The 16,271-nt window shown below is 28.3% G+C and overlaps 1 protein-coding gene across 1 annotated transcript in view; it reads right to left on the bottom strand.

The window, feature by feature from the left end:
• Dhc98D (Dynein heavy chain at 89D) overlaps positions 1–16,271 on the bottom strand; it is a 165,170-nt gene that overhangs the window by 1,886 nt on the left and 147,013 nt on the right. Inside the window, exon 64 of the mRNA XM_065498228.1 lies at positions 8,875–9,015. Within this exon, the coding sequence (XP_065354300.1) occupies positions 8,875–9,015 (141 nt within the window). The remainder of the gene's footprint in view (positions 1–8,874; positions 9,016–16,271) is intronic.

Below are 16,271 nucleotides of genomic sequence, written 5' to 3'. Positions count from 1 at the left end.
TGAGTGGTACGTACATAAACAGTGACACATAGAATATAGAAATAGAATAGAATGGAATAAGAAAAAAAAATGGTTAAGAATAATTAAATAATTATGTAGTTATTACGTTTTAGATAAGTAATTAAGTACATTAAGATGACTTTACAGGAGAACTTCAATAATTTGTTTGCTTTAAAATTGTAACGTTACTTGGTACACCCATGAAATTTCAACAGACCTGAATTATCGATTTCCATTAAACAACGAAAATCTAATATATGTACATATTGTTGGTCAAGATATTTCTGCGGTTCAATATGTTTGCATTTTTTATTAATTCCGGCCAAAAATGTTTTTTTTTGTTTTTTTAATTTTTATAAAATTTTGATGGTAAATTTTTCTTAACACTTCAGAATATACAGTATCATCATTATTTTGGCTATAAAGTAACTATGTATATGGTTATTTATAATGTAGTCAAAGGTTTTTTCTTGTCATTTTAATATTAGAAAAATGTATTTTTTTTTACTTTTGAATCGAAGTAGCCTGTGCTTTTTTCTTTAATGTTTTTTTTTTTTGCAAATTAGCACAGATTTTATAAAGCAGTTAGCAGTTAACCATTCCACGTAGTTATTATGAATTTTTTGCGAACTAGTTTTAAACCTATAGAAACAAAATTAAAAAAAATGTTTGAAAGGCCAGAACAAATTAATCAACTCTTTAATTAAAAATTGTTAAAGCTAGTAAGCAAATGAACAGACGTTTTATTAATATAGTTAGATAAGTTAATTTCTTGATCTCAGGTTTTATTATTACTATGTAATATTGTTATTTTGGCCATGAAGGCTTGATATTACGAAATAAATGAATAAATAAAAAAAAAAAAAATTAAAAGGGACTATTAGAGGTTAAGTGTAAATTACATCTAATACTGTAAAGTGTTAAGAGTAAGTACTATACATTTTAGCTGCAATTATTTGCCATTCCAATAACCAAAACGATGTTAGTGCCTTCATATTTTACAAATTATAAACCTAATTGAATCCATTTACAAAAATTAAATACTTTTTCGATACTTTTATAACGTCAATGTTTATTTGGCCAACTGGTGTATGTAATTTCTAATGTTTTTTGCGATGGATCAAGTGTGTTGATCTTAAATGTACACCAAATTTGAGTCATTGACATGATTAACCTATTTTTATCGATATCAATCACTTATGCTATTCTTCATATTTGGAATAAAGGCATTTATATGAATAATCTAATTTGTTCGATACTTTTAAAACGTCCATGATTGTTTGACCAAACCCTGTATATGTAATCAGAAATTTGAATGACCAATTTTTTTTTCGATCACATATTTTATACTTTATTTTCGGAATAAATTTCAGCCATGAAATTTTTGATACTTTAACAACGTCCATGCTTTTTTGGCCAAACCATGTATTAGAACATCGATCGATCGGTTATGTTATTCTTAATACAAATAACAAATTTCAAAAATTTTTATGATGAAATAAAGAAGTTATGGATTTTTGTCCGGAATTGACCAACGTGCATACGTACAATAGCATAGCAACCTAATATGGTAAGTCCTTTATCATAAAAATGTCAGACCGGATTTTAACACTTTGACGACCACGGGGACACCGGTGTCCCAACACAAAAATATTGAATAACTAAATAAAGAAAAAATGAATGGGTGCCATTTTAATTAGTAATGTTCGTAAACGTTTCTCTTATAGTAAGTAAGTGCATTTTTGTTACTTAAAGTTATAAAATCATTAGCGGATTTCACTATTAAGTGCGAATGGTCTAGCATCATTGCAAAGGCAAAATTTTACAATAATCCAATAACAAAATACACACCAAAACCTATACAATTTTACATTTGCAATGATGAAATACGATTCGCACTTAATAGTGAACTCCGCTATTATTCATGTTGGGTGAATTGATATATAGTCAATAAGCATGAGTATGTGGAAGGAAAATTTGCACTTTACAAACAAAATATGTTTTTTGGCGCTGACTGTTTCACATTAAGCTAGATACTTTGTTCAATATTTCGTGCGAAATGCTGTTAAACTACATATAAAATATTTGAAATGAAATATATGCGAAATTATTTCGCAAAATCAGTACTCCGTTTTTATTGTGGAAAACATGTGAAATACATCAGGCAACCTTATTTTTCCACACGAAATAACATACGCAGCACTTCTTTCGCACGAAATTAAAACCAACAGCTAGCTGTCAAACAGCATGTAAAATTTTTCGCATGAAAAAACCATAATTTTTCGCAAATATGAACAGAGTACTAGGCTTTAAATAGAAAAAATTACTTTTATCCAAATATGGTCGTGAAAGGTTTAATAAGTTAATAATAGAATTGCATACCTCGACTTTCTTGAAATTTTTATAAAAATTATTTAATGAAAACTAGGGAATAAAGCCGATAGATAAAATGTAAAAATTTTTCTATTCGAGGCTTTTTATGAAAAAAAGCCGGCTACTATAAAAATACAAATTAAATACTCTTGTTACAAATAAAAATTATATTAGTTGAAACAACCGTCTGTATAAATATTAGTTAACACCTAACCAGATATTGTGTTAATGGGGGTAAAACAAGTTTTGAATATTGTTTTACTGGGTATTTTTGGGGATAAGACACGAAAAATTTGGAAGCAATGTTCTCAAATAAATCTTTATAAAGACACAATTTCACTTCGTGCCATTATTGTATTATTTCTTGCAATTTCACTTCTGTCCAAAAAGTGAAAGTTCAAGAAAATTTTTAAAATTTCGAGTTTGTGAGCTGTTTTTTTTTTAAAGAAACCTTTTATTTAAGTGATATTTTATGCGGGTGGGTACATAATATAAAATAACAGTGTATGTTGTGAAAATACATACAGAAATTGTTATTTACAATCGACTAACAGTACAGTTTGAATAAAAACAAGTAAGAGTGCTATATTCGGCTATGCCGAATCTTATATACCCTTCACCTTTGTTGTGGATGCATTATTATTTTTTATAATTAGTATATATGTATGTATGTACATTGCCCACTTTCAGCGTACAGCATCCTAAATTTATCAAGAACAACAACAACGCCAAACGAAACAGAACACCAAAAGAAAAAACAAAAACAAAATACGCAAGGCAATGAAACCAACACACATCCAAACACACGTTTAATTGTATAAAAAACAACAACAACGCCAAAAGAAACAAAATACGCAAAGTATGCACATTCAAACATACGATTTGTTGATTTTTTGTCAAAAAAACCAACACACAACCAAACAAAAGTTTAGTTGTATAAAAAACAACAACAACGCCAAAAGAAACAAAACACAAAAAAAAACAAAATACGCAAAGCATGCACATTCAAACATACGATTTGTTGTTTTTTTGTCAAAAAAACCAACACACAACCAAACTAAACTTTAGTTGTATAAAAAACAACAACAACGCCAAAAGAAACAAAACACAAAAAAAACAAAATACACAAAGCTTGCACATCCAAGCATACGTTTTGTTGTTTTTTTGTCAAAGCATGCAATACATTGTGTTTTTTGATGAAATTTTCAGAGGTTGTCTCGGATTTTTGCTCATATCTCCGTTATTTATGGACGGATTTTGCTGATTTTAAATAGCAAAATTCTCGAAAGTATGTCTGACAGAATTGTTGAAGATTTGGATCCCGGAGATATCTGGGGCCTTCAGAAAATTGATTTCAACAGACAGACAGACAGACAGACAGACAGACAGACAGACGGACAGACAGACAGACAGACAGACGGACATGGCTTAATCGACTCCGCTATCTATAAGGATCCAGAATATATATACTTTATAGGGTCGGAAATGAAAAATGTAGAAATTACAAACGGAATGACAAACTTATATATACCCTTCTCACGAAGCTGAAGGGTATAATAAGAAGTCAAGTTCAGAAATTCATACACACTTATGTACATATGTATGTATGTCTATCAAAGCTATTTTAACATTCAAAAAGTAAAGCTTCCTTAGTTCAATATACAGTGTTATAAATAAAGCACATTGTTAAATTAACAGACATCTCAAATTGCCAAACAAATTGCATTTTGTTCTGAGAATAAATCAACAGGCTACTTCTATGAACCGTTTACATTGATAATGGCATTGGTCCATAGAGCTGAAAGGGATTTTGAAGTTCACTAGCCTATTATGCACATCTTCTATTACTTTGTATTATATTTAAATATTTTTTGTTATTGGAAAATCGAGTTATCTCCTGTAAACTATATTCAATTGCTCATAATTTATTGTTTTTTTTTTTTAATTTTGTATTAATTTCTATAATATGTATAGTGAATATGAAATGTTGTTTATAGGAAATTTATAAGATATTTAACATCAAATTCAAAAGCATTGACACATGGAACTTTTTAAAAACCACTTTTGTGCTTTTACTCTTATTTCTTGCAATTTCTTTCATCTCTGCCCAAAAAACGACTAATATTTAATTCAACTCTGTAAGTGTCAAATAAAACTTTACATTTTTAGTTGTTTTACGCGCGTTTTATGATCTGATTGTCTTACCAGTGAAAGTTAAAGGAAATTGTAAAAAAATCGGGTTTATTGTACAGTTTGTGAGCAGTTTTGTGAATAAAACATTTATTAAAGTTGTATTCTATACGGGTAATATTAAATAACAGTGTAAGTTGTGAAAATACATACGGAAATTGGTGTTTAAAATCTACGAACACTATGCTGAAAAATAAGAAGTCAAGTTCACACATCCTTACACACTTTGTCTATTAAAACTTTTTTAACATTAAAAAGTAAAGCTCCCTTCGTTCAACATGCAATGTTATAAAAAGTACACTGTTCAATTAACAATTTTAACATTATTGCAGTAAATTTTATTTTAATGTAAAATAAATTTACATAACTAAAAATCGTAAATACTATTGCACACCCAGTTCAAAAGTGACACAACTCAAAATTTAAATTTTTCAGAAATCGAAAATAAATATATACCAATTGAAATATATATAATGAAAGACTTTAGTGTTTTTTAGACACATTTAACAACAACATAATACACTGATATCGTTTGTATATTCATTAGAGTATTCAATTAATCGGGTTTCTGGTTTAATCGGTTAATCGAGCAAATAATTAATCGAGGTTTAGATTTATTTGGTTAATAATCGGTTAATTTAAAATTATTCGATTAACCGAATAATTTCTATTTTAATTTTAAATTGAAAATACAACAACAAATTTTGTGTACAAAAACATTAAAAAACAGCAAATAAGGTATTTGAGATCATTTGTGTATACATATCGCCTACTTGCTGCAACAACGTCATAACTCAAAATCCGTGATTTTTGAACTGATTAATACAAAATATGCGCTGTTCTATAATCTTTCATATAGTTTTATCAGTTTTCAAAGAAGTCAATTATTTTTTGTGTGAGAGTGTTTTTTTGTTGTAAACATCAAAATTAAAATTCATGTTTTCTCGTATATTTGATAAGTAAAAATTTGGGTTAAATACAGATTAGAAAGATATTAACATCTACTATTTATATTTCTGAAATCGCATGATATGTTGAAAATTTATTTAAGAAATAGTAAAATGTCATAAAATATTCAAAGACGTTTTTCTCGAAACGACTTTTTTTGAATTATGACGTTGTTGCAGCAAATTAGCGATGTGTGAGTTTTTTTAGGGTTTTAGTGAGATCTTCTGAAATAATCTTTTATAAAAAGAATATAATTTAAACAATTTTTTTCTTTATAAAAATAAAAACTTTCTTGGAAAAAAACTCTCAAAAGCATGATAAAGAATATTCCTTTTTGGATTGTTTTTGATTTTGATTAATTTAACAGCTTCGTTTATTTATGATAAAAGACTCATTTCAAAAAAAGTTTCACCTATACATGTAAATATAAACAAAGTTTCAAATACATATAAATTAAATATGTCAGTTGTTATAGAACTCACTAATCATGTTTATATCTAATTTTAATTTGAAATTTGTATTTGAATTGAAACGGATAAATAAATACAAAAGCATTTTTTTAAGTGCAAAAAAAAGGATTTTCGGTTAATCGGTTAATCGACACAAATTAATCGGTTTATTTGTTATTTGAAAATCGGCAATTTCAAATTATTCGAACAGTTAACCGTCTAAAATTAATCGGTTAACCGATTAACGGTTAATCGATTGAATACCCTAATATTCATATAAACAATTGTATTGTGCATAGTTTAAGCAAATTAATTTTGAGTTGTGTCACTTTTGAACTGGGTGTGCGATATCTTCTAATCTGCTTATTACATAAAAAAAGATTTTATAATCTTGCCATTTACAGTCTTATGATATATCAATTTAAAAAGGCGATTCCTACGTTCCAAAAAATATAATTTTTTCGAAACTGCCTATGAATAATACCTTATATTAGAGGGTGTGCGGCACCTTTTTGTTTTTTGCTTGTAAGGTGGTGATAATTAAATATGTTAGATTAGCTTACGATAAGCAGAATAAAGGCACAATTTATGTATTTCAGAAAAGACATAAATAATGCCTTTATTATTATTTTATTATTTAATGTATGTTATGAAAATGATGAATTTGCAACCATTATATATAATAATAATTTATCGGCCTTTTTAAAAGCAGGCGCAAAAATTGTAACTGAATTTTCGTAGCCAGAATAGGCTAAAATTTGATAACAAGCTCTATTATGTTCAAAAATTCGAAATGAAGTTCGAAAATTTTAACTTATGTTTGACCTTTTTTTTAAAATCTGTTAAAATAATCTTGAAGGCCAATTATTTATACTATCAAATCATATCGAACTTAAAATTTTAAAAATATATCAATTTTAAAGTAGGGGCCAGCTACCATTTCGCTTATCATATGCGAATTATATAATTTACCAATAAATTAAATAATCTGCGTTTTCGGATTTACTGTGGCAAGTACAATTACATTTTGTAAATAAAGACAGATTTCATACCGAACCCAACTTTTGATTTAAGAATACATATTAACTACACCAATATTTTTCTTTACCCGTATAAAATTATGACGAAATCGTTAAATATAAAGTATTCGGTCAGCTATATGAGTAAATGAACAATGCAATAATAAAATATGTAAACCTTAGAATTCGTTATTGTTTCGTAAATTCGCTAATTAAGTCAACTATAGAATTTTAAAAAAAATTTAAATTTAAATAAATTTTAAAAAAAGTTAAAATAATAAATTATTTAAAACAAAATTAGTAATAACACAAGTGTCAAAAATAAATCCCATAAATTTAATAGAACATAAACTTACCAAAACTTATAAGAGCAAAAAAATATGGACGGATACAAATCGCTTGATGAAATATGAAACCTGGTTCTTTTTTACTAATTACATATTGCTATGTTGTTACCTTTTAAAAACGTTGGTTTATTTCCTTCAAATAAACCGGATTCTTTTAAATTGAGCAGTTTAAACATTTAATCACTTACACACTACAGTTTCTGTCGGCAAGAAACCAACCAATTGTAGTAAGGAAATGTAAGAAAAGATAAATCACGGTTTATTGTTGGTGTTTTGTTTAAGCTTTGATATTTTTACAAATAAAGCTTGAATGTCTGTAATTCTCAAACACTCTATAGTTTTATTTGTATAATATCTTTAGTTTTTCTAAAGCCTTTTGGGAAAAGGTTTCCTGATAATCTGGCCTAAGCAACCAGTGAAATGCGCATAGGAACTAGCTTATCCCCCAATAATAAATTTCAGTGAATTTATCAAATTAAAAATTGGGAATTTAGCATAAAACAATTTATTTATTTCAAATTTACACCACGACAGTTTAAATTAGCTTCACTCTGTGTTTTTATACAAATACGCTTTTGTAAATACTTCAATAAAAACACTTAAATTGCGGTTTGAGAACACACGTTGACTGAATCAAGATTCAAAATCAACTAAGTAGTTGTTGATCTTGCTATCAATATTTACACACCAGCGGAATCTTCTAGATATTTTATAGTATTATCTAGCGGGGAAACTCGAATGTTTTACAAGGATCAAACAGTGCTTTTAAAACGTCTTTACAACCGTTAAATTCAAATGTATAAAATTAAAACTATTCTACAACAATAATTCACTAAGTTCGGGAAGAAGTCCGAAAAAGTAATAAAAAATTATGTATATTTTCCTGAACCACTTCTGTTGCAAACCATAGTATTCATATGTACATATGTAGTAGTCATACATACAAGCGTACACAGAAAAAATTATATTTCAATTCAAACATTTATCCCATATTGAACTGGTTTCAATTATTTCATAATTAAATCAAGTATTCATTTGCTCAAAAACTAAATTTCTTGATATTTTCTATTGAGTTTTGAATTTGATTATTTTGACAATTGAATATACAATTTTCGTTATTGGCTGACAGATTGACAGTTAATTCTCGCAAACTCAAGATATAGAAACACTTGTGCGAGAAAAACATATTTTGTTTCATTTTACACTGTTTTTGTTGCAATTCAATTGTTTCATGCGGAAAGTTTTTCGTTTCGAGAAATACAGAAACGGGCTACAGTTCAATATGTGACAAATATTTGAATTGAAACGGTTTAAGAAATAGTTTTTTCCTGTGTATTTAAATGTCTTCATATTTTATTGCCCGTAAAAAATATTAATTAAACAAAAGAGTTCAAATCATTTATGCAAACAATTTCAGGTAAGTTCTTAAGTTTAGAACTAATGTCTAGATATAACGCATTACATTGCAATGTGAAATATTCTTGAGCATGAAAAGAAAATGTCTTTCATATTTTTGTTTATCGATGGAATAGTGGATTCTGAACTCACCTGTAAGTGTTCCATCCATGCACCCAATTGTTTACACGTGGCTGGAGCCAATTTTCGCCAGTCACTAGGTAACAAACCATTGAATAATGAATTTGCAATATTATCCAAAATATTGTCCATCCCAATTTCGCCTGCAATAGCCTAAAGTAAAACAATTGAACAAATATATATTTAATAAATCAAATTATTTAAATACATTTAAATATTAAGTATTTAATCTTTTCGAATGTAGTAAATGCATTAATTTCATTACTCTACGAATTAATACATCTACATTAGGCCGGGTCTATTTGTATGGAGGATCAAAAAGTAAAAAATCGTATAGCAGAAACTCAATCTACGGAAAATTCTAAGAAAGTTTCCACAAGAAACCATAGGTCTAAAATCAAATTATATCTTGCACATTTCGTCTTTAATCTAATAAAAAAACTATTAAACAAAAAAATTATATTGAAATATCATTGGATAAAAGACGAAATACACAAGATAGGATTTGATTTTAGACCTATGTATGTCTCCTTGGGGAAAATTTCTTAGAATTTTCCGTAGAATGCGTTTCTGCTATACGATTTTTCGTGAAAAAAATCGAACCACCCTAATCTACAAACTATTAATTTTTAAGAAATGCTTTTCTATTTTTAAAAAGTTATAATTATTGAGTTAAAATTCGAAATCTGGGTTTTCATCCCACCTCCGTATTAATTTCAACTTTTAAAATTTAATTTGGTTTTAATCATTCACAATAGTTTAACATTAACATTGAAAACTGAAGTTTTGATTGTAGGTACACATATATAGGTGCGAGATGTCCAAGTGAAATATTTTTGTAATATTTACGATTCAATAGCAAAAGTATGTAGACAATTTTATATACATATTTTTTATTTTTAATAATTTTCAGTGCAGACTTATGCAACTTAGCTATTTTGAAAACCGGTTTTTCGGTTAACAATGTTGAATAAAGCTGTTTTAACCGGTTAAAACTGTAGCTATATCATTTGTCGTTTTTAGTGGTCACGAATGATTAAATTTACAAACAGTCAAATATGTATATGGAAAAAGTATAATGCTTTAGTCAATTTAATGTAAATTTGTATGTATGTATGTATCGTTAGTAAGATTTAGCACAATTTCTTCAATTATACGGTATTTCAATACATATGTACATCAGAGCCGAATAATTTTTGATAGTTTCACTGTATGTAATTGATTCCTGTACTATTTAGATTTTAAGTCACCCGAATTCGAAAACTGATTTTATTTGAATACCAACATTTTTAAGAGATTAATGGTAGTTAAAATGATTTTCGGAAGTGGGTCTTATAAGGGAGCTAAGAACCAATCGTCACAAAATGTTGTAGTCCGAGTCCGAGACTTATATAAAACTTATCTGTACTGAATTTGGTTTGGATATCTATATACCTAAGCTATTTATGAGAGTTTATCTATTTTCAGATAGGGCAATCGTATGGGGCTAGGTGAAACAATAGACCGTTTCCAACCAAATTCAATAGGCTTCGTCCTTGGGGCACTATACACCATCAAATTTTAAAAAACGATTAATCAAGTTATAAAAACCGCTTAACGAAAAATCTAAATTTTAAATAGACCGATTCACAAAAAATAGAAATTCCGAAGAAAAACCCCTGGTTTTACAATGTCCTACAAAATCTCAAATTCGAAACATAGAACCTGAATTTAAATACATATGTATTAAAAATAAGGCTACAATGAGTTTTAAAATAATAAATTGCTAAAAATGTATTGCAAAATCCTAAATTTCTTAGAAATCCCTAAATTTCAAAAGATGGTGATGGGGTATATTAATTTTGTCATTTATCTCAGACCCACATTAGCATATATATTCTGTCTGTCTGTTGAAAACACGTTAGGGCCCAAATGAAAGGAGCTAGCTGGCAAAACTACTGATAAGATTTGTTTAGTATTGAAAATGGGCAATATCGGTCCATGTTTCCACCTATACATTTTTATTTTTCTATACCACTGTGCTGCGTGTAATTTAATGTTTTTTTTTTTTGATATCAAGTAAAAAATTGAGGAATTCATTTAAAAAATGGAAAATTACACTCTGATTTTTTACCCTTGGTTATGTTTGTTAAGAATTCAGCTTTTGATGGAATTTTTTTTCTTTTTGTTTGTTTGTTGTAAAAACTCGAAAATGTCCTATTAAAGAACTAGCCTAGTACAACAACAACAAAATTTCGAAATATTTCTTTGTTGATTTTAAGTTGTCAACCCCTAGGACTCTAGATTGCAATGGCCATAAGGTCGGTGAATGCTGTTCCATAAGCTTAAATGAATTAGTGATTAACCAATAATATTGTTAAGTAAATTATCAAATCAATTTAAAATAAGATTTTGTTGGTTTTCAGAAGAGGATATTTTAGGGATGTTGTGAGTAAGTTCTTGGCTCAAATCATATTTTACGTATGTATGAATATATGCACGAGTATGTGCAATGTTTAATACATAAATATTGTGGCAAACGCCAGAAAAATTCTCTCCATGGTGTTTTTAAGTGTAAATATTTTTGTTTTGTTTTTCTGTGCATTTATACAATGACAATAATGTGAGTGTAAATACACATGTCTATTAAATCAGTTCGAATGACATCAATGTTTATTAATGCGCCAAAACATAAAACACATAATTCAAGTCATGTTTTATCACATGGATTTGTTTGCGTAAACACAAGAAACAAGAAAAACTACCAAGAGTACTACAAGTCCAAACTACTAAATACAATATTACAAACGCAAATTCAACTGACAATTTGCCAACATAATAATTCATGTTACTCATACGCCCGAGTAGGCAGGATGTCAGGCAGGCAGGCACGCAAAGTTTCTTTTATTTACAATACGAGAAGTATTTTGTTGTTTAGCTGGAAAACTAAAAATAAATATCTACTTATGTACTAGTATGTACTACAATAAAAAACTAGTAATAATAAAAGGAAATAAATAAATATGTACTATAATATACAAGTAGTAACAACAACACATAACAATACATATAAACATGTTCGTGAGTATTTATGTATGTAAGTGTAAGTTCATAAATTTCAAAAAAAAAAGAAAAATATAAATGAAATGGAAAAATAGTTTTGTTTATTTGTCAAATCTTTGTCTTGTTGGTCTTCTTTTTTTGCAAATTTAGCAAAATTTTAAATAAAAAAAAAAAAAGACATACATACATACATAGACAATCCAAAAGAAATATTGTCAAGCAGACTCATCCTACACTTATCAAAAAGAAATATATGAAAGTACGAGTAGACTAACTAGTTAAACTATGAATAAATTTGTATCTTTTTGTCATGCCAAAAATACAAATTTTAATAAGAAAAGTTTAATTAAAAAATAGGAGAAGAACAAAAATATGAATATATGAATTAATATACTGTTTCAGATTTTATTTGATCACCTTTTTGCATTTTTATTTATATATAATACATTATGTATATTAAGATGGACCTTATTTATTTTATTTTCGATTTTTCAAAAACGAAGGATAGAATTAAAAAATTGTTGACAAAAGTTTGACCTCGATTGGTTAAAAATTGGCGTGTCACACGAGGGTTAAAGTTCGTAAGAAGATTTACAAGGGCACAAAATGCTATTTTTTCAGTTTTTGTAAAAATGTTGCAATTAAATAATTACTTTTGCAATTTAATATAAAATAATCGAAATGTGTACGTAATTGTCGTTGTAATGAGATATAAAAGACAAAAATTGTTAATGTTATTAAAAATTCCCCAGGCCATTAACGTGTCTCAGGCCACTGGAACAAGAAATGTAGGACCAAATTTACATATTTTGAGAAATCTTCTATATAACTAAAAATCAAATGTCGTTCGTTGGTAATTGCATCAGTAGAGAACGGCAGAACCGATTTAGACAATATTTTTTTTAAATGTTACTCATAGTTCAACTTACGTTTTTACGGAATGAAAAATTGACCACGCGCACTTTTACGCCCACTTTTTTCGATTTATCTAAAATAAGCGTTTAATCAAGAAATGGAGCTCGATCTGTGATCACTTACATTTCTGACAAAAAAAACATTTTTTATATAAAAACTAAAAATATCTAAATTCGCTAATAACTTGGCCAATAAGCGTTTAATCAATCAAATGATCTCGATCTGTGATCACTCATATTTCTAGCCAAAAATCGATTTTCTATATAAAAACTCAAAATATCTAATTTCGCTAATAACTTGGCCAATAAGCGTTCTCGATCTGTGATCACTCATATTTCGGAACAAAAATCGATTTTTGATATAAAAACTTAAAATATCAAAATTCGCTAATAACTTGTCCAATAAGCGAAAAGGAGCTCGATCTGTGATCACTCATATTTTAGAACAAAAATCGATTTTTGATATAAAAATTCACAATATTTCTAATCGCTAATAACTTGGCCAATAAGCGTTTTATGAAGAAAAGCAGCTCGATCTGTGATCACTCATATTTCTAGCCAAAAATCGATGTTTTATATAAAAACTCAAAATATCTAATTTCGCTAATAACTTGGCCAATACGCGTTTAATCAAGAAAAGGAGCTCGATCTGTGATCACTCACATTTCTAGCCAAAAATCGATTTTCTATATAAAAACTCAAAATATTAAAATTCGCTAATAACTTGGCCAATAAGCGTTTAATCAAGAAAAGGAGCTCGATCTGTGATCACTCATATTTCTATATAAAACCTCAAAATATCTAAATTCGCTAATACCTTGGCGAATCAAGAAAAGGAGCTCGATCTGTGATCACTCACATTTCTAGCCAAAACTCGATTTTTTATATAAAAACTCAAAATAGCAAAATTCGCTAATAACTTGGCCAATAAGCGTTTAATCAAGATCACTCATATTTCTAGCCAAAAAGATATTTTCTATTAAAACTCAAAATATCTAACTTCGCTAATAAGCGTTTAATAAAGAAAAGGAGCTCGATCTGTGATTACTCATATTTCTAGCCAAAAATCGATGTTTTATATAAAAACTCAAAATATCTAATTTCTCTAATAACTTGGCCAACAAGCGTTTAATCAAGAAAAGGAGCTCGATCTGTGATCACTCATATTTCTAGCCAAAAATCGATTTTGTATAATAAAAACTCAAAATATCTAATTTCGCTAATAACTTGGCCAATAAGCGTTTAATCTAGAAAAGCAGCTCGATCTGTGATCACTCATATTTCTAGCAAAAAATCGATTTTCTATATAAAAACTCAAAATATCTAAATTCTCTAATAACTTGTCCAATAAGCGTTTAATCAAGAAAAGGAGCTCGATCTGTGATCACACATATTTCTAGCCAAAAATCGATTTTCTATATAAAAACTCAAAATAGCTAAATTCGGTAATAACTTGGCCAATAAGCGTTTAATCAAGAAAAGGAGCTCGATCTGTGATCACTCATATTTCTGACCAATAATCCATTTCTTATATAAAAACTCAAAATATCTAAATTCGTTAATAACTAGGCGAATAAGCGTTTAATCAAGAAAAGGAGCTCGATCTGTGATCACTCATATTTCTAACTTGGCCAATAAGCGTCTAATCAAGAAAAGGAGCTCGATCTGTGATCACTCATATTTCTGACCAAAAATCGATTTTTTATATAAAAACTCAAAATATCTAAATTCGCTAATAACTTGGCCAATAAGCGTTTAATCAAGAAAAGGAGCTCGATCTGTGATCACTCGTATTTCTAACCAAAAATTTTCTAGATAAATACTCAAAATATCTAAATTCTCTAATAACTTGGCCAATAAGCGTTTAATCAAGAAAAGGAGCTCGATCTGTGATCACTCATATTTCTGACCAATAATCCATTTCTTATATAAAAACTCAAAATATCTAAATTCGCTAATAACTTGGTCAATAAGCGTTTAATCAAGAAAAGGAGCTCGATCTGTGATCACACATACTTCTAACCAAAAATCGATTTTCTCTATAAAAACTAAAAATATATAATAACTTGGTCGATAAGCATTTAATCAAGAAAAGGAGCTCGATCTATGATCACTCATATTTCTAGCCAAAAATCGATGTTTTATATAAAAACTCAAAATATCTAATAACTTGGTCGATAAGCGTTTAATCAAGAAAAGGAGCTCGATCTATGATCACTCATATTTCTAGCCAAAAATCGATTTTTTATATACAAACTCAAAATATCTCAATTCGCTAATAACTTGGCCAATAAGCGTTTAATCAAGAAAAGGAGCTCGATCTGTGATCACTCATATTTCTAGCCAAAAATCGATTTTCTATATAAAAACTCACAATATCTAAAGTATCTAAAGTTGATTGGTCATACCTTCGAATAGATAAACGTTATGCTACTATGACAAAAACTCATATACAAGTAATTATTGATATATTTTAAGTAAAAATGAGCTTTTATTTTAATATTTTTCAAAATATGTTAATTTTGTTCATAAATTTCTTGCTCCAGTGGCCTGAGACAAGTTAATGGCCTGGGGAATTTTTAATAACTTTAACATTTTTTAACTAATTTTTGTGTACACATTTCGATTATTTTATATTAAATTGCAAAAGTAATTATTAAATGGCAACATTTTTACAAAGACTGAAAAAATAGCATTTTTTCCTCTTGTAAATGTTCTCACTAACTTTAAAATTGCAGTGCCGCACGAGGGGCACGGCAATTTTTAACCGATCGAGGTCAAACTTTTCACAAAATTTTTTTTATCAATACTTAACACAAAACTGCCCTTCGTTTTTAAAAAAGATGAGTCTTCAATTTGTCCATACATTGAAGGTCCACCTTAATGTAATTTATATATCGATGGCTTATATAAAAAAGGCGTAACTCGATTTTTTTATTTTATTTTACAGAAGAAGGAAAATAATTAATCTATATATATAAAAGAGTAACGTTACTGACTGACTGACTGACTGACTGAATGACTGACTGATTCATCATCGCACAGCCCAAACGGCTGAAGCTAGAATCACGAAATTTTAACTGTGGGTTCCTCCCTCCCCAAAACGATCCGATAAGAAGGGATTTTTGGAAATTCGAACGTTTAGGGGGTAAAAAAGGGTAAAAACGGGTAAATTCGGTAACCTTATATCTTCAAAACTAATAAAGATACAAAAAAACTTAAAATAGCATGTTACTCCATTTATAAAATAAGCTGACAGGTGTTTCGTACTTTTTGGAAATTCGAAACTTTTAGGGGAGAAAACGGGTAAAAACTGTATTTTGGTACTTTTTTTGCACCCTATGTATCTTTTAAACCAATAAACATAGAAACAAATTTTAAATCGTATTCTTTAACTAACAAAAAATAAAAAATATAAGTTTGGTACTTTTTGGAAATTCGAACCCTTAAGGG

Source organism: Calliphora vicina, chromosome 1 (genome assembly GCF_958450345.1).
Source record: "Calliphora vicina chromosome 1, idCalVici1.1, whole genome shotgun sequence".
Taxonomy (NCBI): Eukaryota; Metazoa; Arthropoda; class Insecta; order Diptera; family Calliphoridae; genus Calliphora; species Calliphora vicina.
The sequence above is the reverse complement of the archived record's forward strand: the minus strand, read 5'-3'. Positions and strand labels throughout refer to the sequence as shown.